This window comes from Cyprinodon variegatus, unplaced genomic scaffold (genome assembly GCF_000732505.1).
Source record: "Cyprinodon variegatus isolate N-32 unplaced genomic scaffold, C_variegatus-1.0 Scaffold353, whole genome shotgun sequence".
In the NCBI taxonomy this organism is placed as follows: domain Eukaryota; kingdom Metazoa; phylum Chordata; class Actinopteri; order Cyprinodontiformes; family Cyprinodontidae; genus Cyprinodon; species Cyprinodon variegatus.
The window spans coordinates 720,591-747,289 of NW_015150806.1; the positions used below are offsets into that span (position 1 = coordinate 720,591).

At 39.1% G+C, this 26,699-nt stretch overlaps 1 protein-coding gene across 1 annotated transcript in view; it reads right to left on the reverse strand.

Moving 5' to 3' along the window:
- Positions 1-1,891: 1,891 nt before the first annotated feature.
- clybl (citrate lyase beta like) overlaps positions 1,892-26,699 on the reverse strand; it is a 62,482-nt gene continuing 37,674 nt past the window's right edge. The window contains exons 3-8 of the mRNA XM_015385977.1: positions 19,414-19,602; positions 11,106-11,207; positions 10,108-10,201; positions 7,496-7,663; positions 4,389-4,513; positions 1,892-3,231 (exon numbers count right to left, since the gene is read on the reverse strand). Coding sequence (XP_015241463.1) covers positions 3,136-3,231; positions 4,389-4,513; positions 7,496-7,663; positions 10,108-10,201; positions 11,106-11,207; positions 19,414-19,602 — 774 coding nt within the window. The 3' untranslated portion in view covers positions 1,892-3,135. The remainder of the gene's footprint in view (positions 3,232-4,388; positions 4,514-7,495; positions 7,664-10,107; positions 10,202-11,105; positions 11,208-19,413; positions 19,603-26,699) is intronic.

The following is a 26,699-nucleotide window of genomic DNA, read 5'->3' on the forward strand; positions in this document are numbered from 1 at the left end:
TCTTTGCCGCACGGGTCCCATTTGGATTAATGGGGAAATATGTAAAACATTTCGTTTTAATTTTCCTCTCACGGTGTTTTGCATACGCGCCTTCTCTCTCTCTCTCTCTGTCTCTCTCCGCCTGCGCTGAAGCGCTCATTATTTATGAAAGCAATCAGGACCTGCACATTACCGGCTATGAAACGCTGCCTAATTGATTCCCCATCAATTTGCTTTTTTTTCCCCTTATTCTGCGAGGTTCTAATCGTGTTAATTGTAATTTAATCTTTAAGGGAATACCAGTGACATGTATTTAAATAAGACTGCAGTTGTTTTTTTTTTATTATCACTTTCCTTATGGCATAAAATTAGGAAACAGACAGTGATAAATTCCTCCAATCTAGAGGGATACTGAGGTGAAAGCTATAGGAGCAGAGGTTTTACTACATTTCCTTAAATACAGCCCTGCCTAAATGATTTCCCCCTCCATCCTCATGAGGAGCTTTGCTTTTGTCCCTGCATGATGCCTGAGCTGCAGCCCCCTCTGCTCTGAGGTCTTCCTTCCTGTCTGTGGGTGGGGGGCACCTGTTGGAGCAGAGCAGCTTGCAGAGTCAAGTTGTCCCATCAAACCGAGCTCCTGCAAAACTAAAGTCACTCCGTTACGCTCTGGTGGGCATGCAGTGTGGGGCATTCACAGCCATGTGAGGCTAAATGGCTTTTTGAAGGCCTTTCTTTCACCTCTACAGTACTCTGAATAGACAGGGAAAGCTGTTTTACTATAAAATAATGTTTAAATGTCCTTTTAGGTTAATCTGAATACAGAAAAGATGTTCTCACTAATAATTCAATTTGGAAAAACGGGCAGAATTAGTGCATTTTTCATGAGGTGGTGCTCAAAAGGCAATAGGTTAGACAAAACCGCCCTGCAGAAGATCTAGAGGGGAGCCGAGATGATCATCAAACTTTCAGTTTTTTTATGTTTCTTCTGATTTCTATAAGTAGGGGTTTATTGCTTATATAGAATATCCTAACATTGTCATAGTAAAAAACAACAACCCTGAAGTTATAAAAAAATTATTTTAAATGCAGTTAGTGTAAAAAATGAATCAATGAATTTTGTTATTTTATGGTAAACATACTTTGTAGCATGTCCTTTGACCGCATTAGTCTTGTTTTGTGTCTTGTTGGAGAAGGGTGACTGTCTGGGCATTATAGGTTGATCAAAAAGAGCTTATTATAAAGTATTAATTGTACATTTTTACCATGTAGTTGTTAGTGTGTGTCGGGAAAGTAGAGAGCTTTCAATAAAATGGGTACTTGCACTCATATTAGTTCATTTATCTTGAAATGTGGAGATTCTGACATCAGTGAGTGGCAATTATTGGTTAATATAGAACCATTGTAAAAACGTTTTGTCCATGTCATTTATAAAAAGACTGACCGCATTAGTTGTGTTTTGTGTGTTGTTGGAGAAGGGAGACTGTCTGGGCATTCTAGGTTGATCAAAAAGAGCAGAACTCTTCAAAAAATCCCAACAAGAATAATGTTAGACATTTCGGAAAAATGGAAAAAAACATTGCCATGAAATAAATAAAAGAAAATGATGTAGTAATGATGAATTCATGTACAAAGGCACGGGAAAAAGATACCTGACATTTAATTTAGGACTTTACCTGACTTGTTATGAACCTGCTAATGATTTCTATTTTAAATGTTTGTGTTTCATACTATTTTTTATACATAAACAAAAAAATACAATAGACACCGTTTCCCCCCCAAAAAAGTATTAGCCCTAAAATCACACTTTTTGGACACTTTAAACTTAAATGGAGCATTTTGGATGCAAATGTTTAACAGTTTAAGAAGTCGAGATAAACATTTCAAAGTTCAACAAGATTGTTGTTATATTTTTTTCTAGTCTAAGTAATCAGGGCAATCAAAAAATGTATATTTTATAGTTCTGATATAGTGACACAATGTCTAAATGTAGCTACAGCTAATAGCTGCAAATATAGAGTTAGAAAATAAATGGCAGCAAAAAGTGAACCAGTCTCGAATAACCATTGTGGCCAAATGCCACGGCTTACCATCGGGGTATTTGGCTGGATGCAGGAGTGGGTTTCTGTCTCATTTTTTTATTTTTTTTTGTCTGGACGGGCCTGGCACAGACACCGGCTCTGTCCCAGACACAATACATCATACAGTAAAGGGAAAGAAACATGAAAAAAGAGAGAGAAAGAGAGGGGATGAGGTGGGGTAGAGGTGGTATGGCGCCTTTCATTACCATGGTCACCAATGGCACTATTAACCATTCGACACCCCCCCAATTATCCTCCCATCCGCAGTCAGAGAGACAAAGCCTCGGTCCTGGTCTGCTGGAGCAACATGGCCACTAATCTGTCTCTACTCGAACATCACACCCACTTCACAGCCTCTGTGAATCGGACAAGTGTTCAACAAAGCCCTCTTTTGTGCTTTCATTTGTGACTTCTTCACTCCGCTCATTAAGTTCATTTTTTATGTTCCGCTGAAACAGTTTTGATGAATGCTGCTGTAAGCACAGGTCACCCTAATGTAGGAAATCAGTTTAATGCTGCTGCGTGCCTTTCACCTCAGCCGCTGTGTGGCTAAAACGTCAAGTAAAAAAACTCAAAACAATTAGATTTTTCTTTTGTCTTAATGTTGAAGTACTTGAGTCATAATGGAGGCAGGCGGCTGAGGCCTGGCTGTAACTACGGGGCCCGAGGAATAGACCTGCCACAGCAGAGCGGTGTTGTTTGTTTACCCTTTGGGCCCCCCCGCCTGGGCGTGCTGATGGTAGAGCATTCATCATGACTCGGGAGAGATGGAGGGTGTGGGCACGCAGGCTGCAGAGTGACATGACGGTGAACATGCTGCCAGAAAGCTGCACAGGGTTCATCACCAGAGCACTGATCAGGCTCACAGTGAGATCTTGAAATATTCAAAACACACACCAGTAATTCAAATAAGACTCTCATATAAACAGACATGTACAGCCACTCAGTGTATTTACATTTATGTTTACTACACTAAAAATACAAGCCATGTTTTTCGTTGTAATCCTGCACCAGGTTTGTAAAGTTCATGAAGTGATTTCCAGTTTCCTGTCCTTTTTCCGACCCGTGGTTCCTCCGGTTATTTCCTCGACACAGCAGCAGAGAGGGTCAGGATATTCTGAGCCTGCTTCAGCGAGGGCAAGTCAATCATGCTGCCGCGAAAGGTGAATGCGCCCTGGAGAGAAAAACAAACACTGCTTTAAAAAAATGCACCTTTGATAAATAAAATCAGTTGCAAATTCTGTCAATATTTTGACATCAGAATAATAGAAAGCCTTTTTTTTTTCTTTCCTCCGGACAGGAACCTGGAAAGACAAAGGAACAGTAGAAAATATAAAATGCAAACACACGTGGAGCGCTTGGCTGAGGGACGGCTAAGAGATGAATCCCTTCGGGCGATGCCCTGGCAGGGAGAGAGAGGTGGCGGGCAGATTGTGTATTACCTCAGCAGACAGCCCACAGAGCTCTGCACACAGGCTCCAACCATGCACTAAATTAGGGACAATAATATTGTACACTTAATTGGCCCAACTCCCCTCCCCTCACTGTCCTGATAGTCACCCCGGGGCGTACAGTATGTAGTCTTTGGAGCTATGGAGGTGTGCACACAAAGGATCGGTGTGAGCGTCGGAGCAGAGAAACAGCCGTGTCATCACAGCGTACGGACAGCAGAGGGATGTTGAAGAGTTGCAGATGGGAATATCTTAAAGTAGCTGTTCTTATAATGAGTGTTTTTAAACATGGCGATCAGGTAAGAGCCAGTATGAGACTATTATAGTATCATATGCTCAAGTAAAGATACTGCATTCTCATGGTAATGGCTTATTTATGTAAACAAAGGAATGTGTACGACATAATCCTGCATTCCAGCTCATATTTATACCTAAAAGGCTACTAGGGTAAAGCAGACAAACACAGCCTGGTTGATTAGTCCTGCAATAAGTTTTCGTAGAGCATGCTCTCAACTTCAAATGCATCAGCCACAGCTTTTCAACCGTAGTTTTAACCCTATTTTAGTTCTTTTCAAAAATCTAATATATCAAATTAACTTTTTAAAACATTTAATAGCTAATTCTCTCTAAAAAAAAGGGCAAACATGCAGTTCTTAATAAGATTAATGGTTTGTGAATCATTAGTTTCCAAACCATGACTGTCTCATATTTTTTTTGTAGATGATTGAAGTGCAGGAAGGGCTCAGATCAAAACTGAATGACGTAAAGTTTTAGGGGTTTTGATAATGTAGCTATTATATAAAGTGTTGCTAATCCTACAAATAATTTCCTTTGACAATCAAAAGTATTAAGATTCTGATAAATCTACACTTATCATTACCTTTCCTTCTTTCTGATGTTGCTTGAAAGCAGCGATGAGCTCCTTGGCCCACTGGACCCTTTCTGAGCTCGGGGAGAACTCCTCCTGCACAGCTTGGACCTGCCCGGGGTGAATAACCTGCTTACCTACAGAAAAACACACATCAGAACATGTAGCTGGAGACAGATACGTTTGGCTCCATGGTGCTGTTCATGTCACTATTTCGTTATTTTTATTTAAAGACAGATTTTGGGTGGAGATACAAAAGAAACACGTTTAATACCCACGATTCATGCATCCACTGCTACCTGGTTTAACAAATCTCCATTCTCTGCTTATTCATGCAGTTATATGACTTTGATAAACATGATCTACCAGCAGGTGGTCCCTCAGTTACTTAGGTCTGATTCAGTTGTCATCAAAATATGTGCACTACTGCAAACACATAGGTCTGCTTGCTTGCAAATAGTCGCCTGATACTAAATATTTGCAAATAACACATGCAAATAATGTATTTGGTCTGTTGGAAATCTCTTTATTGCCCTACTTGCTGTATAATTTTAGTGGCAGAGATTCTAAACCTCACAAAGTGTGGGGACTGGGGATGGAGGAAAGGAAAGAAGAATCATCCCCCCCCCCTCCTCCACATAGCCATCTTCTCCATTGAATGTGGGCGACGGCTGCAGACATAATCCCGTGTACATTTGCAGATCAAACTTGTAGCGATAAAGTTGAGGGTTATGAACATGTCTGAGAAGAACGGCAGCTCAGCAGCAGCCAGCAGGAACCCGACACTTTAGGGCTTAGCTCTGTCGCCAGCAACAAATCCTTCAAGGTGGCTGTGCAGGCGGGCTGCACGAGCGAGTAGGGTTAAAAAAAAAAAAAAGAGTCGCCCAGGAGAGGGGAGAAAAAAGGGGGAGGAGAGAATCCTCTGCTCACCCTAGTTAACCTTGGGGGAAAAAAAAAAACCCCGAAAACATGGCAATGATTACTCTTTAGCCTGGATAATATTAATAATCGTTTTTTTTTCCACCCGAGTTTTTTTTTTGTTTTCTCTGTTAATTACAGAGTGTTTATTTAAAGCAGAGATACAAAAACAGCTTGAAGAGTTTACACAGATATCTGACCAGGTTTCTGCACCTGTGTTTATCGGATGATCAGAATGAAATAATAATAAAAGAAAAAGGTGCCTTCCCTTTTATGAACACACGATTTCCTTGTTGCTATAGAATGTTTCCATATTAAACCTGGTGGGCTTAAATTTTCTTTAATTTTAGAAAATGTTTATTTAAGTCAGCCTGTGTGTGTGTGTGTGTGTGTGTGTGTGTGTGTGTGTAGAGCTGTTTAGGACAACAAGAAAATGATGGTTCCAACAGGGTTGGCTGGGCGACTCAGGTGCCCTTGGTTACAATCCATTGGTTCTCCTAAAATGCATCATTCACGCCATGCAGCCAATCCCAGGCTGCCATGTGGGGCTGGCATCTTATTGGAGGATTGCTATTTAGCAAAGTGCTCTCAGGCGAATGATGGACAGGGTCCTGGGGACAGAAGTGTAATGTGGCCCCGAAGAGCAGAGATTGTTTTGCTATTTCTAGAATATTTTAAATGCAAACCCACAGCTCAGATCATATTGAATAGGAAGTCTATACAACATTTAACTACAATAGGAATAAAACTCCTATCAGACATTTTGTTTTATCTTAATATCTTCATGTGTATGCATTAGATCAACATTTGCCTTTACAATACTAAGCTCCCTGGTACGGGGCACTAGTGTTCTGTGTTCTGTGCTTAATGGGTGCTGTTCCCAGCTTAGGTTGTGCCAAGGTCAATTACTGCACAGGTAAAGCTTTTGGCTGCACAGTATTATTGCTTAAGCACACATGGGCCAGTAATAGCTACTAACCAAGATTATACAGAGAGCCCACAGCTTGTACAGCACTAATCCAGCTCTTTAAATGCTTCTGCTCCCTTTCAAATCAAACCATTTATTTCATCAACCAGCTGATTCCCCTCAGCTGCTCCATTTTAATTCCTCGTGCACCAAGAGATCAACTGCAAATCTTTCTCACTGCAGTTCAGTTCTATTCTTGACTAAGCTTGAGGAATCGTGTGCCGAGTGTAGCTCTGAAGATGCAAAAACAGGATAGAGAACAGAATACACGCAGGCACAAGAACCTTCAGCACACCGGAGGGGCGGAAATGGCAAACAAGGTCACCTGGATGAGTTTCAGTGGGAAACAGCAAAAAGTGCAACTAACACACTGATATAACATGACATACAGGCACTTTCTGTGTCTCCATAAGAGCCCCATGAAGAGCAGGTCATTGATTCAATGTCTGTCTGGAAGCTTTTTTTTCTGGAAAACTAATGCCTGATACAGCTCAGCTAAAACAAATAATTCTAAAAATAAAAGAAAATGAGATTTAGGTAATTTTTTATGCAAAAGAATGTATTGATTTTTGATCTCTTGATAGAGGTAATAATTACAATTACTGGAGGTTCTTCCATGAATCCAGCAAAAGACAATCCTTTTTCTGTACCCCTCTCTCAAATTCAATACTTGACAAAGAAATTTATACACAATCAACTTATCCTTTTATATTTGGCATTTCAAATGAGGCATGTGATTTATTAAAAAAGCTAAAAATAGCCGTTTAACTTGGTAATGAATTGGTAGTTCATATAAGACATCAAGTTCTGCTTTCATTAACCAGCTACTATAGTTATATTTTCTTAGTGCTTTTAGGGGGTACTAGTGGAGGTGTTGCTGCATAGCAAAAATATATCTATTAGGAGTGCAACTTGGACTTTTTTTTGGTTTATTTCAGTCCCCAAGCATATGTCGCCCAAAGTGGAGTGCCATATCTTAAAAAACTGATGCTGACAACAAATACACTTATCATTCCACTGTAAAACAGATCAAAATATTTGTTCAGGTGAAATTGTTATTACAAAATATCTTAAATGTTGTTTTTTTTTTTTTTGCAGATGAGAACTTTTAAATCTTCTCCCCAGGATTATAGGGACATGCAGTTGAAACAACATCAATGCTAACAATGGGAAGCAAGTATAGTTATAATAGTGAACATTGATATAATATTCATTATGGTGACAGTCTCTTTACCGGTGAAGCCCATGAGCGCTCCTTCCCTCGCTTGTAGCCTCAGTCCTTCTACATCTTTGTAGTCGATGTAAACCAGGTCAATGGCCTGCAGCCCAAAAGCTTTGGTGGTAACAACCACCTTCTGCCGAGCGTAGAGCAGCTCTCTGGCATCCTTAGTCCGTGTGGCACCTAAAGAGGGCCAGCAGGCAAATACAAGAATGCTGAGATAAAGTGGTGAGGGGCTAAAATTAACACATATTTGAATGAAGACTCATCCAACACTTAACAGTGAAAGTGACAATATACTACTGCCTTCTTTATAAATGTTTACCTTCTTTTTGGTTACAACAAAATTTTGTTTTTTTAGAGAAATATGTGATGGATGAACAGAAAGTGATCATATCAAAGTAAACAGAAGTTGTAAGTTTAAAAAGGTGTGGAACATATTTGTTTTTATCTGTTGTAATTTTTAATAAAGTGATGAAAATTATGGACAGCAGTGATCATCCTCTTCAGAAGATTTTTTAAAATAGAGTATCTTCAGTAAGAGGATTCTCAAGATCCGGTGCAAGACAGACAGCTACAGGAGATCCTTCCTGCCTACAGCTACAAACACCTACAACACCTGTTTAAAAAATAATGTATGAGTTACTGCAACATTTAAATTCCCTTTAATTAATAAAGTATTTTTGAATCGAATTGTATTATTTTGCCTCCTAAGTCAATATCTCACTGGAGTAAAAGTCGCAGATGTTTTAGGGTTTATCTATCCTCATTTTTGGCCTTTCTAATTTGCAAAATAGCTTCAGCCTAATCCCACCAAGTGGATCGTCTTCTGTCAAGTTCAAGTCATGCCAAAGACTTATTTAGATGCATGACTTTGACTAGGCCTTTCTAACAGAATGCTGCTTTACACTGGAGCTGAACAGTCTCCTGTCTTTTAGTGCTCTAGGATTGCCCTGTATTAAACTCCGTCTTCCATTCTATTCAGTTTTTTTGTACCTACCAAAGAAAAGAATCTAAAACTATGAAGCTGCCATCACAACTCTATCATGTTTATGTGAGCAGTGTTATTTTAAATCTCTTTCATTAAAGAATATCTTTTTAGAGAACAAAAAACATTATTCCTGTGTACAGATTTTATGCATAGTGGATGTCTTCATCTCCAGTTACCATGAGCCAGTTACCATGTTGCTTCTCAGCATAGATGGAAGGTGATGTTTGTATCAAAATCTAACCCTATCTTAAAAATCTCCTTAGTGTCTTCCCTCTCATGTCTGGCATATTCCTTGGTCTCACGTTGCTTATCCTTTAACACTGTTCTCTAAAGCCATCAAAGAACAGTTGGAATTCTAGTCAATTTAGTAAGAGGTTGGTAAAAAAAATGACACAGGGCAAACAACTATGAATGCTTTCACTAATAGCTAAGGGTAATTTAGAGAGACCAATGGACAACAACCAGTGTTGTATAGTAACGAAGTAAAAATACTTCACTACTGTACTTAAGTATATTTTGGAGTACTTTATACTGTCCAAGAGCATACATTTTTTTGAGAACTTTCACTTTTACTTCATTACATTTACAAACTTAATTGCATACTTTTACTCCGATACATTTTCAATGTTTGGTTTGGTTACTAAGTAAAAAAAAAAAACAAAAAACAAAAAAACAAGCGAGAGAGCAAGAGAAACGCAAGTGTTTTGACCTCACCTACTGACTACAAAGTCGGGTCTTGCCTGGGCTTGTTCATCAGCACCAATAGGATACACCTGTTTCGCAAAGCCAGTCTAAATTTATCCTACACTTGGTTGTGTATATTATTTTAAGTGAATTTAACCTTCAAAGTTTACCAAAATGTAAAAAAAAATGTAATTCAAACTGCACTTACTTTTTACTTATACTTTTCACTACATTACTTGAGTACATCTATTTTTACAGTAATTCTTATACTTAAGTACAAGCCATTTCAGATACTTTAAGATTTTTACTCAAGTAACATTTCAGTCAATGACTTGGACTTTTACCAAAGTCATATTTTGGAGAGGTACTTATACTTTTACTTGACTCCGAGATTTCAGTACTTTATACAACACTGACAATAACTAATGCTGGAGAGCCAAAACCATAAAATAATTGTCAGAATTCTCTAATTCTTTTAGAGCAACTATTGAACATTTTGATTTAAAAAAAAAAATCCATCAATTTTGAAAAGTTAAATTAGATATATTATTCGTGTAATTTGTGATACAATAGGCATTTCACTGCATTTAAGTCTAGATTTTCTCTTCACTGCATGTGTCTGACTGTATAGGTTTGTGGTTTTCAAGAACGAAATGATTACACTGATGATGTAGCTGCCTCAAAAATGTTTCAAATATGACACACTTGGTGTGAAAGAGTTAAAGATGTTCAGTTTTTGGACTGGGGTAGGAAGTGGGAGTATCCAGAGATAACTCAACAAATTCAGACGGAGAACATTCAGAAAGGCCCTGGGACATAATGCAAACCAAGAGGCATTTTGCTGCAACACAACACTGCATTAATGGCTTTTTGCAAGGCACTGTGAAAACAATAACAGCAAAACACCGATGGCAATAATTTTAGAGTGTCAAAATTGAAGTGTAACCGACACCTATGCTGGCACAGAAGTCATCGGAGCCAAACACCACACCGTCATGGTGGAGCCAGGCTCTGGGAGCGAGCTGGCGGATTTCCTCACACACCGCCTGAGAGAGAATGAATAAATCAGCATAACAGAGGCAGAAAGTGGCTGGAAAGAGGAAACAGATTTGAGAAATTATGGCACAGAGACATACAAGCCACTGTTGAAGATGCATTTTTACTTAGTTGAATCAAATAAAACATAAAAACTGAAGGATTTAATAGTTTCTCATATGGATTATTTGCAGTCTCAGTAAAATATTAATCCTTGAACTTTAAGTACATTACCAGAATCAAGTTTTTCCTAAACAAAAAATCTGGGCCAAAAGCATTGCAGATACACGGATGTTGTCCATAAAAGCAGGTAAGACACAGTTACAAACAAAACCACGACAACCTAGATGAACTGGAGCAAAGAGTGACATACAGTAAGATGTTTTTCATGCTTGTCTTTAATTTCAACTCCAAATTAATACTACTGCTAGCTGTGCCACAGAAAGTTACCTGGTGTTCAGTCTGGGTGAAAAAAAGAAAGGGTTTCTCAAGATACACCCCCAACCACAGAAAAAAACCATACGTAAACACACATAACCCAATCACAGTCAGAGAATTAGACAGAAGAACAGGCGAACAAAAGAAGGACTGCCAGCTGGTTGTTCTCCAAATCTGCTCTCTTTTCCCCTCCAAGTAGCTGAAGGTCATGCTCTACCATTCCTGAAATCTGACTGATTCTAGCAGAAATGTTCTAAAGATCTTTCTCACTATGAGGACATCAAGTTTGCACTAATTAAACAGTGTCAGGATGTCTGAGGATGGAAAGAAACAGAGAGACTAAAGCCTCAGATCCCTCTCATTCTGGATGTGGCGATTTCTCTCCATGCTGACGGAGTCTTTAATCTAAAGCCAACTATAAACAAAAAGCGAGATCTCTTACGTTTGCAGTTTTCCTTTTATTCACTTGTAATTTACCTTAAAATTGAGCAGGCCCACAGCGGTTTCCACAAAGGTGACAAGGCGAATGGGTTCTGTCAGTGTCCGTCCTTTCAAGTAGTGCTGAAACCTGTCAACAAACTGAGCACATGGGCGACGTATCAGGCTCCGCTCATTAATAACACTCACAGTTTACCTGACTGCGAGACAATAAAGCTCTCAGCAATCTGAGTCAATTAATTTACCCGAAGCGCTGTAGCCAATCGTGTTCAAACAATCCAAATAAATAGGAAAACACATAATTTAACTCCATTTTCTTTTGCCGCTCATTTTTATATTCAATGTAAGTTCGTACAAGTCTTATAACTAGCAAGAGATGATGGGAAAAGGATTTTATCTTAGGGTAGAAAAATAAAGGGAACAGAATTTAAATGATGAAAATGGGATAAAAGGAGCAACACTTGATTTGACTTTGTTGTAGTGATATAAAGATGCTGTAGATGAATTAAAGAAATAGCTAAAGTGGAGAAGATTGGCACTAAAGTTGATCTCAGGGTAATGTATACTACTGGATTGAATAAAAATATACAAACAGCAAAATCAAGTTAAGAACTAAGCACTGGAATTTAGTAAGATGTAGGGAAGAGGGGGCTGAAGACCCATCCTAAAAACAACAAAAACTAACTATGAAATTTGGGCACTAGATTACATCCATTTTGGAGCAGCAGAGTAAACGGGGCTGATTCTGAACTATATGAACAGCAAAAACAACCTAATAATATCGCAGTGGATTTTATTTTGAGGTATCAGAGGAAACGGGGTTGACACTAACCCATGGCACACTTCTAATTTTATTTTTAATAATAAAAAAAAACATTTTAATAAATGCACACCTTTGTATGTACAAAATCTGCTAGTTTAAACTGGGTGTAAGGTTTTGCAGTAATAACAACATAGGGTTACAAAAACTGCTTTTCAAAATGCCTTTGAGGATAAGAATGATGGAGTAGAGTAAAAAAAAGTCTTAAAATGTCAAAATTCCTCTTCGATGGAAATCTCGACACTTCTAACCTGTGCCATTCCAGTTTCAGCCCTTATTCAGACATACATCTGTGAGGGTTCACAGGGCGCAGAGAGCACGCAAAGGAGAGCAGCAACAAAAGCGAAGAAAGAAAATATTTTACATTAACACCAGGGTTCCCCTCTTCGACTGAAGTATTCTGCTCTACCTTCTTTCAGAGGTTCTCCAAACCTACAGCTTGTGCTCCCTTGAGAACATGCAGACATGTAAATGCACCCACGCACACACCGACACATGCAGAAGAAACAAAGTGCAGAAGAAGGAAGAAGAAACAAGATTTGGGACGTCTTTGAGCATGTTTTTACCACTGCATTATGCTGTTTTTGCAAACCTCCTTCGTGGGGAAGAGGAGAGAGTGCAGCAACAATCAGAGAGTGATGTGACACTTTGCTGAGGCCTTTATTCTGCACGACTCCTGCTAATATGCAAGCTCACCTAAGTAGGGCTTTAAAACCCAAGTTTAATTCTTTGAAGACCAAAGCATTCCGATTTTTTCCAACAGACCAGTTCACAGCTAGCCCTGGACTGCCAGTGGGGTTGCCCAAATTCCTAAATCTATCATCTGGAAACACACAAAAGCCCCCTCCGTCAGATATTTCCTTTCAAAGCCAGACAAAAAAAAAAAAAAAAAAAAGACAGAAAGAAGAGAGACTAAAAGCTCAGAGAAGAAATGTCTACCTCTGAGTTCCTTCCTCTCCTTCTGCTCTTTCTGCAAGACAATAGAAATAAAAAATAGTCATTATAAATAACCTCAGGTAGACTATGAATATTTGTCCAAACAGGGGAACACAATAGCCCTCACACTCACCACTCTCCACACTCGTTCGGAAAACTGAAAGAGTGGACCTCCACTGAAGGGATTTGAAAAAAGAAAAAAAAAATAGGGGCAATTTTAATCATCTCTCCATTCAATCTCAGTTGGATAAATCATATCGAGGAGATTTGCATAAATACAAACCATCAAAGACTTTTCATCTTCAAAGAGGTTTTCAAGACCCAATGGGCTTTGTACTGTAATCATCTGAGGTCACAACCCTGTGGGAGCAAGGCTGCTATGGCAACATAAAAACTAACGCTGGGGGTTTTAGCATAATATGCCCCCCTCCCTTGCCAACACAGGAAGGGGTGTTGGGGGGGCTGAGTCGGAGTGTGAAAAGAGGGTGTAGATAAACCCATTTTTTTGTGACAGAGCAGACCAGATAGATGTTGGGAAATCTAACATACATCACTGCTGGTCAAGCTGGTGGTTTAGATCCTACTGCAGAAAACAGGCGATGGCTCCACTCAACAAAAAAAGCCAGCTCTTCAATGACTAGACGTTTCTGTTCTTCAAGAATCTCCTCTTCAGCTATTATATACCTAAAGTGTCGATTTACCACCATAAGAGGTGCAATAGCGCCTGCTTATTCTCACTCTGACACGGACGGCAACCATTAACTGTCAATGGCTATCAAAACTAAGACCCTTTAAGGTGCTATTCGCTGAATTGAATAAAATAAAAGAATTGATGAAGAGAACAAATAACACCTCTTCTTGCCATTCAGAGCCTTGATACAAACAAGCCCTCGGACAATTTTCAACTCGCAATCATGAAAAGAGAAGGAGGGAGAGACGGGGCTCGAGAATGAAGGCTATAGTGGGACAAGTTTCAATTAATTTTCTTCAAAAGGGGGCCAGATTAAATGTTTCCGGCCTGCTGAAGTGTTCATTTCACAGAGGGGAAGCGGAGAAAAGGGATGAGGGGAGGGGACGAGAGGAGGAGTAGAGGAGGAGGAGGAGGAGCGGGACAGGGTGCGATTCTTTTGGTCCCCAGTGCACACCAAATAGTATGGTGGGCAAAGAATGCGCACGGCTCCGAATCTGTGTGAGAATTGTCCTCGAACAAAAGAGTGCGTGTGTGAAGGGGGGTTTACGCCTGTTACAGCCCAATAAGGCCTGTCAGTCACACAAGGGGCTGGAGGAGAGCAGAAAGGCCAAGCAAAAGAGTTTGGCACAAAGAGAAACAAGCAAGTCCATCTTTTAGCGACAAATCAGGCTGAAGGTTCCTGTGCCAATATCCATTAAAAAAAAGGGTGAAAAATAAACAAGTGAGGGATTTACTGCCTGGCCTAACAAGAGCGGAGAGAATCAGACATGCTTACAATGCAAACACACACAGGGAAAAGTCTGGGCAAGGCACAGACGGAAAGAGCTGTGAGGGACCAAGGTGAGATCGGATGAGCATGCATGACAGACTCAAAGGCCAGAGCAGAACTTGTGTTAGTCTCTGGAGCGTGCATACGCCTGCTGGTGCAGAAACTCACAAATAAATCAAAACAGAAGCGCAGTAAGCTTGCAGCCAGTTCTCCTGAGGAGAACAGACTAAACAACAGGCTGACTTGAATAAACGTACAATTAAGCGCATTAGTGGCACAAAAGGAAAAAAAAAAAGGCAGACAATTATCTGCGTCATACGGCTTTTAATTTGCCAACAATGTTTTTTTTTTTCGAGCTTGCAATAATAATAACAATTTTAAAGGAAAATGAATGACAAAAGTGTCTCTTTTCAGAGAATAAAAGTAGTACAGGATGAAAAGCTGGCGCAGTGAATAAGCGAACACCTGTCAGCAATTATACTGGGAAGAAAGCAGGGGCAGCAGGAAATAGACGTGTTCTAATTAAAACCACTAGTTAAAAACTTCCTCCGCCTGCCGCTAGACCATGTATGCGTACATATTACACATAGTGTGTGTGTGCTTTAGTGTGTACATGAGTGCGCTATGGTTTCGAAGCCAAACCAGACACATGCCTTTCACATCCGATTTAACTGAAGCTTTTAAACAGCTACATTAAGCGCTTAGAAAAAGCTAAACAGATATTTTGCCAGTAAAAATCTAAGAGAAAAATAATACAAGCTCACATGTATTATCTTTTCACCATTATTACAAAAAAAATGAAGAAAATAATATTTACTGTTATACTTTTCTGGTAAGTGAATATAGGCATATGGTGCTGATCAAAACAGCTCTGCATTAATGACGTCCCTGTCTCCTGACCTTTGAGAAATTGGCAGCTGTACAGCACCCTTTTATTAAAACCCACATGGTCACCACAAAACAAACGACTCTTTACGAATGCACAGGTACTGAGGAGAGATAAAATGTCCAGAAATGTGACGATTTAGTTTGTTGCAAAGAAACAACAGTAACCTGCATCAAAGGTTAGGTAAGGTACTATGCATAACTATTAACAAACGTTACAGATATACCTAAAAAAAAGAGAATCTTTTAAGTAAAAAATATGGATCACACCTTTTCTTAATAAAATACAAACTTTTAATCTGAATTCATTCATTTAGTGTTTAATTTAGTTTAACTCAGTGAAGATGGATGGAGAGCGTTTGTGAACAGCAGTTCTTTCCTCAGATTCTCGACTGGATTCAGGTCTGGACTTTGACTTGGTCATTCTAACTTCTGGATAAGTTTATTTATGAACCATTCCATTGTAGATTTTGCTTTACATTTTGGATCATTGTCTTGTTGGAAGATAAATCTCCGTCCCAGTCTCAGGCCTTTTGCAGACTCCAACAGGTTTTCTTCCAGAATGGTCCTGTATTTGACTGCATCAATTTTCCCATCAATTTCCCATTACTGTTGCTTTTATGCCAAACATAACATTTTGCATTGTTAACAAGAAGTTAAATTTTGGTTTCATGTGACAAGAGCTCCTTCTTCCACATGTTTGCTGTGTCTCCCAGGTGGCTTGTGGCAAACTTTAAACAAGACTTTTTATGGATATCTTTAAGAAATGGCTTTCTTCCCATACAGGCATGATTTGTCCAGTATACGACTGTTGTCCTATGGACTACCACCTCAGTTGTAAATCTCTGCAGTTTATTCAGAATGATCATGGGCCTCTTGACTTCATCTCTGATCAGTCGACTCAACTCAACTATTGGCCATGGCTGAGGGAAAGAAGAACTTTGAACCTTAAAAGAGAAAACATGACAGGGATTGTGCCAACAATGTTTTTTCAATTCTCTTTTCTCAACTTTATTATTAGACTGGTAAGTTAATACTTCACTCCTAGTATACAGTCATCTGTCTTTGTTGTTATTTTTCTATGCGTAGTAGAAGCAAAATGCGGGCAGAGAAAGCTAGCAGATTACAAGCCAAAGCTTATGATATTCAGCTTTACTGCTCTCTTAAATCCTCAGAGATCCAGAAGTTCAGCTCTCTGCTGAATGTCTTGCGTAAGTTAAACAATGGCTTGATGCAAATTCACTGCAACCAAGCTCAGGTAAAACAGGTGCTCGTGAATGCCCCTGATGACGGTATTCCAGGTATCCCCCACTATCTGGGAGGCTTGAGTTTGTCTGCTAAACAAGGCCATGAGCCCCATTTGCACTACCGTTTTGAAACCGTGCAGAGATCAGTTCGAGCACGGTAACCAAGATAACTGTTGAGTGTACATGGCACTCATAACTTAACCGGACTGTGCCTGACACAACCGAACTGTGCTAAGCTGGTACTAGTTCATCAGTAGGGCTCGGCGCGGTTCAGTTCTTGCTCTGCTCTCAGATAACAAAGAGCGCATGAGCAGACCACGTCTTCTACTTACATTCAGCCGCCCTAATCATGAAATTTCAGACATTCATAAAAATACTAGCTTCCCTACCGTGCCACATGATTTCCAGTGATGATTCTGCTTAACAGTGTGATGAACCTCAATGTCTGTCTAGTTTACTTCCCCAAAGCCGACTCTGTCAAGTAGATTTACCAAAGGCAGCCTTCTTCGCCTGACTCTAAGCAAAATTCCTGCATGTTACGGGTGCCGCCATGTTGATTTGCTTATTTACCTCTAGAGAGCAGTAGTACCGTGGATAGTCACTAGGAGGTGAAGTACCATGCTAGCGTGGTGTGTAAATGGTCTTAAGGAACCAAGCTTGGCACTGTTAACTGATCAAAATTTGGCACCGATCGGTTTTCAGAGGGTAGTGTAAACAGGGCTTTAGAAAACTAGGCACTATCTTTGACAAAGCATTGTCATTAGAGCACCACTCACAGCTGCTGACAAGGAATTTTTTGTAACAACTGAGGAAAATCTCTAAACTTATAACAATTGTGTCCAGAGATGATCTTGAAATGATTATCCACACCTTTGTTTCTTACCATTTAGACTACTGTAACAGTCTATTCTCATGTCTATACAAAAAGGAGTTGTCTCGTCTTCAGCAGGTTCAAAACTCTGCGGCGAGGTTACTGACTCGTACAAACAGAAGCACTCCTTTTACGCCGATTCTAAAAACTCTTCATTGGCTCCCAGTCTCTCTTCAGTTCCAGTTTAAAATCCTGGTCATTACCTTCAGAGCCTTACACAGTCAGGATCCCTCCTACATAAGACACTTGTGTCCTTATACCCCCTTTCAAAGGCTGAGGTATCAGGACCTGAACCTGTTAATGGTCCCTCACACTTTTTAGAGGCCCAGGGGAGATCGCTCCTTTCAGGCGCTCTGAAATGATCTTCAGCTTTCCTTGCGCTTACTTGATTCTGTTGATGTTTTTAAGAGCAAACTTAAAACCTATTTGTTTAAGAAAGAATTTTAATTCCAACAAGATTTAGGGTTGTTTTATGACCATGTCTTTAGTGACTGTAAATTTATTTTTATTTGCATTGAAATTTTTGTGAAGTACTTTGTGATCTCTATGTCTGTGAAAGGTGCTATATATATATAAACATTACTTACGTACTCACTACTTATTAACCCGAGCTACCCCGCTACCCTCCGAGCCGCAAGGTCCGGCCAGTGCAGAGTTTTCTCCTAGTATACTGTCATATATCTATATTATTTTTGATGTTTAGTAGATGCAAAATATGGGAAGAGAAAGCTAGCAGGCTACAAACAAAAGCTAACTGAGATGGCGAAGCTCTGCTACTGGTCCTCTGCGCTGTCGTAAAAGTCAACAGTCAGCTGGCCGGCTGACTGTTTGTTGACCTTTACAACAGCGCTGCAGCGTTTGTTGCTTCAAGGATCACCAGATGTATAGTTACAGCTCTAGCAGCTTGGCCCCTGGTGGCTCAAAGTTACACGGTGTGCCTTTAAAGAGATCTCTGAGACAATTATAGAGCAGGTACATATACAGAGACTTGATTACACACAGGTAGATTTTATTTATCATCATCAGTCATTTAGGTCAGCAGATGTTGAGTTTGAATTCAGCAGCTGCGTCCTGTGAAGGCCAGATTCTTCAGCCGATTACGTCGTAGCGCCACGCCAAGGCCTGTTTGGATTGGAAGACCCCTCATTATTTGGCCGATGAATGCAGTCTTCTTTTTGCCTGTTTTGAAGTATGGGTCTGGTGTATCCTACGTAGCCTTGGTTATCCCACGATTCATTGCAAGTCAAAGCCAGCTGGCTGCGCGGTGCTCAGAAGGTAAATGGAGCCAAAGAGAACATTAATGAGAAGTTCGGTATCCATTCTTAGCCTGCTTTGTGTGTGAGCTCTCACGGTTGCTAGGCGACAGAGCGTACGGGCGGTGAAAGCTGGAGAAAGCTGGACCTGTTTGAATCCATAGCCAAAACTCTTTAAGCCTCCTTATTTTTACAGATCTCAAGGGCCCCAGTCCATTTAGACCAGGTCCTTGGAGGATCCAACCTCTGAAATCGAACGCATCCATTGGATCATTCAGTGATCCTCAAAGTATTGCTGGAGAGGGCCTGCTGCACTGAAAGTAAAGGGGCTGTTTAACTTTGCACGCCACACTGTTTTTATTTAAAAGTTTAAAATATCCAATAGATTTTGTGCCTTTTCATGATTGTGCCCCACTTGTTGATCCCTCACAAAAAAATTATATATCTTTATGTTTGAAACCTGAAATGTGACAAATGGTAGAAAAGTAAAAGGGGGCTGAATACCTTCGCAAGTCACAGTATTTCAGTTCATCTTGAATTAAAGGGCTGAATGTTGATAAGTTGTATTAAGTTGGTTTGTAGCCAAAACATGAAATCTCTCACAGCAGTGTGCCATGTAGAGTGTTGAACAGCTGGAGAAACTCTCATTGTGTTGTTGAAAAGGCTATCAGGATAATGAGCTCGACCTGAAGATATGTGTTATCCTTTCTTAAAATAAAGCCACAGCCACAGGTAGTCATGGAAAAGAATATTTTGACTATTTACAAAGAAAGAGAAAAGCAACAGAATATTTTATCTTAAATCCTGAATTTGAACTCCTTAAAATGCATCCGTCTTAGACAGAGATTCTTCACGGTACTTGAGTTGTAACTCACCCATTTGACTTCCTGAATGTCCTCTACTTTGGGCAGCATAATGGCAGGAGGAAGAACCTCTGCTTGCAGGACAACCTGCAGGTCGGCCTCAGCTAGGCCACTAGAAACGGAGTTCACCCTTACACACTTCTCAGACCGGCCCAAATCCAGCTCTCCCAACATCCGAGCTATGGTCTCTCTGGCTTCAACCTGGCAAACAGAGACATGAAGCACACATAAATTAAACCATGATTATTTCAGGAACCTCTTAACTTTTTTGAAGGTTGAAATTAATACAGAACTTGCTCAATTATTTTTATTGTGTGAAGTTATTACATTATTGCGGAGGAAAACGTGGTGAAATTAAGGTCATTTAATTAACTATTTATGTATTTCAGCAGTCACTTAACGTTCAAAGACTAATCATTCATATTCATCAAATAATAATTGAAAAAGACGAAAGGAATGTAATCAAAGTCAAATGTCCTTCATAGAAATGTAGCTGTGTAAATTAGCTTAAACACAAGCATAAAACTAACAATTTCAATATGAAGAAAAAAACGACGATCAAAGAGTTTATATATATATAGCAATCTGGCATAAATAATACTAATATGATAAAACATTTGAAACCCCCCACTGTGAAAAGAAAAATTTTCTTTCCTTTTAATGGTTTTTCAGGTTTAATAATGGGTGAGTTGAGGAAATAAGCAGTAATATTATTGGCTGTCCATTTCAATTTGTTATAAAAGAGTCATTATTCTTAACGGCTCAGCTGAAATAAATTCTGTAGAACCCTGAATTTAAAACAATCACTTTTCAATGCAATAATTGTTAATAATATGAATTTTATCCACAATATTTTAAAACATTGCCCATGAGCAAACATCTGTTTTAATTGAATAAAGTAATTCAGGCTTTGCAGTTTGTGGTTTTGTTCATACAAAATTGCAGTGAAAAAAAAATGTAAATGCAGTACGGACAATTTATTGCATCTGCAGTATAATTACAATGTAAAAAAGAAAAAGCAATTACCAATTTGCAGAGGGACACTAACACTAACTTTCCAAATTGAATAATTTAGGTGGCAGTAGCAGTGCTAAATGAAGGTAGGCTGCCACACTGAAGAGCACAGAGTGTTGCAGTTAGCACACAGATCCATGTATACTAGCTACAAGTGTTGTCACCCCATCTAAAATCTATCAAAATATTAATTTAAGGAACCTAAACGTTTTGCAACTATCTTGTTAGCTGTAATTCAATAATAGCACAAAACCACAAATTCTAGTGAAATGTACCTTCAACAGACTTCATTCATTATGCAACTGACTCCTTTATGCAAGATTAAGAGCAGGCATTAAAAATTTCTTAATTGTGTTCTCATTGTGAAAATTCAAATAGCAAAAATTCTTTATATGTGGCGCCAGTGGTATTGGATGCAGACTTTGCCTGCAACTAGGAGAGTTGTGGTTCAGGCTTTCAATGTCATTGTGTCTATGGGCATGAGACTTCACCCGCATTGCTTACTGATGGTGGTCAGAGGACCTGGTGGCACCTGTGTATGGCTGCCTGGCTTCTTCCAGAGCAGCTGTGGCTACTATGTTCCAAACATCGGTGTTTGAGTCAGTGCGTGAATGTGTGTTTTGGTCTAGAGCAGGCATCCCCAAACTCGGTTCTCAAGGCCCCCTGTCCTGCAGGTTTTAGAGGTTTCTCTGCTTCAGCACAGCTGGTTATGATAATTGCAGTAGACCAAAAGCCTGTTAATCAGCTTTCAATTAAAATCAGCTGTGCTGGAGCAAGGAAACCTCTAAAACCTGCAGGACAGCGGGCCTTGAGGACCGAGGTTGGGGGTGCCTGGTCTAGAGTATAGTACCTCACAAAAGTGCTATGTAAATACAGGCCCCAAATAGACACTTTTAGCATTGAAATGGTAAAAAGAAAAAGGATTTCAATGTCTATTGAAAACACATTTTTTAAGATAATTAGATTTTAAGCTATCATACAAAAGTACAAAAAGAAAGTTCAGGTTGAAAGTAAACATACATAAACACGAGTGCCATAACAGCTGTGTCAGGGTCCTGTCAACTGTAATTTCGTTTCGTACAGCTTTCATGACATTTCCATTTCTTAAAAGTGCAGCAGTGATCAAATGTAAACAGTGTGGGAGAAAAAACATTGTGCAAAAACACATTGATATGGAAGCTCAAAGCATTAAATATATATGGTGCAATTATGCAGTGTTTTGGTTCGTTGTTGCCATTATGATGCAGAGTCTGTGACATGATTTCGAGTTTTCTCAATAGTTCAGCTGTCTGATGACGGTGGGGAAGAAGCTGTTTCGGAATCTGCAGGACCTGCATCAAATGCTGCAAAGCCGCTTTTTTCAGAGGGCAGCAAGGAGAACGGTCCATGGTGGGGGTCCTTTATGGATGGAAGAGCCTAATTTATTTTTAAAAAAGCACAATAATATCCATTTCACAAAGAAGCCGATACCTTGTCTAACTTTCTTCCAGAAAAATGTATCATCATTGACTGTTAACCTTTTTCTTATGTTTCATATGTATACTTTTGTTTTTAAGGGAAAGGGGGAACAGGAGAGGGGGAGAGACATGCGGCAAATGATCACGTCGGATTTGAACCCTGGTCGGCAAGCTAATTGTGCATGAACTTTCGTAAGAACCTTAAACCATAAAAACATCTTGACTCTGAATCTTATAGAAGTTTAAAATGCATAAACCCCTATTTTTAAAGAAAATAGGTAAAACACAGGACATCATTTCTGAACAATCACGTATACTTAGAGATGCACAATATTTAGTTTTTAATGTATATATCATGATAGAAACTGAATCCAATATAGGTTATATGACTTTTAAACACATTTGAAATATTTTTATACACATAACACTCTATGGATACAGCATTTCTCACTGCTGTTCCTGGTTTTAGGTGGCTTTATGTTTTTTTAAGCAATTATTTCTAAAATGGTATTTTGGAGGAGTTTTATAAACATGGCAAAATAATTGACATATGCTTTAATAAATGGAAATGTATATTGTATAGCTTTTTATATGAAATCTGTATATTGTATAGCTGTCATAACAATGTACAAACATCTTTTTGTACACACAGATTGTGTACAAAATGACGTTTGACATTCTTATAAGATATTTTGTAGTGGCTAATCTTGGCAGTCTTTCTTAGGCTATAATTTTTGTACATTGGGGCAGAGTTTGCTCTTGAACCGCACGATTGTTGGTTCAAGCTGCAGCTCCGGCTTCCAATGTCATCGTGTCCTTGGGCAAGACACATTAGCTGCATTGCCTACTGATGATGGTCAAATGGTGCCTGTGTATTTCAGTGACCTCCCTTCTGTCAGTAAGCCCCAGGGCAGATGTGGCTACAATGTAGCTTGCCACCGTTAGTGTGTGACTGAATTTGTGAATGTCTAAATGTAGTGTACAGCACTTTACTCAGGTCTCCTGACTTGATAAAGTGATATATAAGTGAAGACCAAAAGTCAATATCAAAATGAAATCATATAATCATATAATCTGAAATAAAGATATAAGTTTTGGTCATATTATCCAGCCCTACCTACACTTTACTATGTATTTTTTATTTTTTTGCTTTTGTTTTATGAAAGAAAGACTATGCAGCCAATTTCTATCTTCAACCAAGTGGGGCAAGCAGCTTTACTCAAACCAGATGCTACAACTGCAGGAATGGAGAAGAAAATATTATGGAGTGGAGAGAATAAGTCAAGCTAAGGGAGAGGAAAGCGCTTCTGTGGGAACAATGTGGTCTGAGTTAAGCGGTATGAGGAAACAGTGGCTTACAAGTTGTCAGCTTATATTAGAAGCAAGAATCAGTTTTACTACTTTTATATACACACACACAAATATATATATATAAATATAGTAGTAAAGTATATATATGGTAGTAAAACTGATTCTTGCTTCTAATATGAGCATACACACACACACACACACACATATATATATATATATATATATATATATATGAAATGTATGTATCTATATATACAGTTAGGGTTAGGTATGTACCGGTGAAGATTGTGATTGGGTGATAGAACGGCATGAAAATGAATAGAGCTCCATACAGCTTCTTAGTAAGCATGTAACCCAGGACTGTGTGGGCAATTTTGGGTTTCTTTATTGAGAACTAAACTATTCAAAGGGACCAAGGATGTTTGTCTATTGCTTTGCATCAGTAAAAAATATCTTAACATTACATTACATTGGTGGACCGAATAGTTAAGTGATACAAGAGCTGACATGGAAAGAAATGAAGGAAATATATAGTTCACAGCTTTTTGTAAAAACTTAAGAAATGAGAGCAAACTTGAGTTTATTATTATCTTAGCTTTTGGAAAGCTGTTTTAAATCACAGCGCTGGATATTCTATGCTCTGATCTGCTGGAATGCAGAGCTATATTTGATATTATGAACACCCCTCCAGTATCAATAAAAAACAGTAACAAAATACATATCAAAGATTTACCCAGATTTAACGGGGGTCGAAAAGGGGCTAAAATGTTCTGTGTCATCTATTCCTCCCTTTTACCTTTCTAAACTAGACGAGAGGGATTGTCACACCATATGATGAGTAAGCTGTGATCTTTGACTTTTACACAAGCTGTTCTTTCTCTTTCTCTGTCTCTGTCCAGCCTCATAAGTCAAGACAGACCTGCAACTGTATAGAGGTAACTTAAAACGGATGGGGCGATTTATGAAGCCCTTAAATCACTAATCATAAACCTGTTATTTGGTGGATAAAATTCTGTCTGTTCCTCTACTCTTCTGGGTAAAAGGGGAAAACTGATCTGTGAGAACTACAGACGTCTTTGTGCCCTTTAAGTCACAGGGATCCTTAACCAAAGAAGATAAACAAAGAGCCAGATGAGATCAATAAACAGGGTTTATATCAATCGCGGATCAAATAGACAGTAGTAATGCAAGATGCCCCTATAAAAAGGGAGCCTTCATGAATATTTTTTTCTTGTTTAATGTAAACTGAGACTCATCATAAGGATAGCCTCTTCAACTTCTTTCAATTTGCTAAATCCATGACACTAGAAAGAGCCAAGTGATGATCCACTACCCTTCCTTTCATCGGCCTTTCTGCCTAAAGTAAGAGGTTTTGCTGGCAGATACCATGACCCCGGTGGTATCCTGCACTCCATTCTTGAATAAAGCCCTTTGAAAACAAGATATTTTACATTAATGGACAGCCATCCAACAAGTTGCTTCAAAGCTCCCTCCCCAATCACCTGGTCTCCCACGGAGAGCTTGCCTCAACGTCAGCTCAATCTACCCTTTGATTCCCTCCATCATTCTCATCATTAGAGGTCGACACACACAAGCAAGGAAGCTCACGAGCAGACAGCCAGGCAGACTGGGCTGCAGAAAGCATAGATACACACAAGAAGCTTTTCAAGTGCAGAAAAGCTGACCTTCCAGAAGAGCGAGGGCAGCTTCTTAATACACAGACTGAGCCTTGGCGCTAAGGATCCTACGGAGGACTGTGTATATGTGACACAGCATGGCTACTGCCTTGTAGACACCACATCAGACCAGAACGTCCAAAGTGATGTGTGTACAGTCCACAGCATGACCAGCTTCCTCTTCAGCATCAGATCATGATGTCTCGCCCTCCTGTCAAGCTGCTTGAAACAAGCATTGCCTATAGAGAACCTATGTGGGCAAGTTCACAAAGTTGATACATTGAATTTAAAACAATTCTCCTTGCAGTAAGAAATGCTGCATATATTGAATGTAAAGTAGGAGAGACTAGGTAAGTGATGTAAACCTCTTAGCAGGTGAGATGTTTTATGTAGAAAAGCACAGTACTCCGTTGGACAAATACCAGAATCCTAGCAAGAATTCTAGTATTTGAATACATATTACTCAGTACATTTAACACAGATGGATCTTGGAAACGAGGAATATTAAGGTTTATTAGCTTTTCTGTTTGGGCTGTAGCCCTTCGAGGCCAGGTGCACTGTGCTTGTGAGTCTTTGAGCGCCTTAGGTGTTTTGAGGACCACTTTTTTCCCCACGACCTCTGCTGTTTTTGCCTAAAATTCCCTGAAGCAACATTTTTCTGTGAAGGTCTTGAAATCTTGAGAGTTCAGAAGTCTACTATAAAAACAGAGTTATTCATTTTCCACATGTTGGCTTCCTCTGTCAGTGGTAAGGCTTTCTAAAACTTCCCACGTTTCTTCTTCTAGATTAGGGCTCAACAATCAGGTGTATCTGAAATATGATCACAATCTGACGAAACACAATTTTCAAATCATAGAGACGCAAGAGTAAGAGATTGACTTTCTCAGTCCAGGTCTTTAGTTGGCATTAATTTGCTTAAAGTGGATTTGCTACCGCACACAAGACCAGAGAGAGTTGCAGTCAGCAAACAGATCCTTGCATGCCAGTAGAGATGAGCACCTTTCCTCACAACAGTAACAATAAAGCTCTGCTGGACAAGCAAGCTTTCAAAGTCACAAGAACAATGATACCCGGAGGTGAAATATCTACCAGTACATGCTTGTGTAAAAAATAAAATAAAATTACAATCACAATGCAGGTTGAAAAACAAATAAAATAAAGACTTTTGGCAAAATCATTCAGCCCTTTTCTAGATATTGATTTGCTTTGAGATTTCTACTGTCTTTTTTAGCTTCTTGTTTCATTTTTCCCTCCCAGCAATATCTGATTAATCACATACCTGTATTAAAGGTTCATTCATGTAACAAGTACCATCTCCAAATTACAAGTCAAACATCAATTCTCAAACAGACATAATTTTCTCATCATATGCATGTTTATTACCGTGTTCAGAATAATGGTATTACATAAAAACGGTTTTAGTAACATTTGTTTTTCCAGTAACAGAGTAATTTAACTAATAATTTTTTGTATACAGGTAAGGCCATTATGTCACTAGCAATCTATGCGGCCCGTCAATTCAACTTGATCAACCAAAGCAACTTTTTATATGTGAATGTTCACATCTGAATGATGTATGATACATACACTACAGCTAATTGTTTTGGCCAACTTGTCCCACCACTCACCTCAAAAATTTTGTAAATTAGAATATGTTTTCAGATATGTAATTGTTTTGATAAATAATTATTTAATTAATGAATTAGTATTATCAATTCAATATTTAATAATTTAACTCCCAGTTTTTTTTAAAAGGTCCGACAGCAGGAAAGTCCATCCATCCATCCATCCATCCATCCATCCATCCATCCATCCATCCATCCATCCATCCATCCATCCA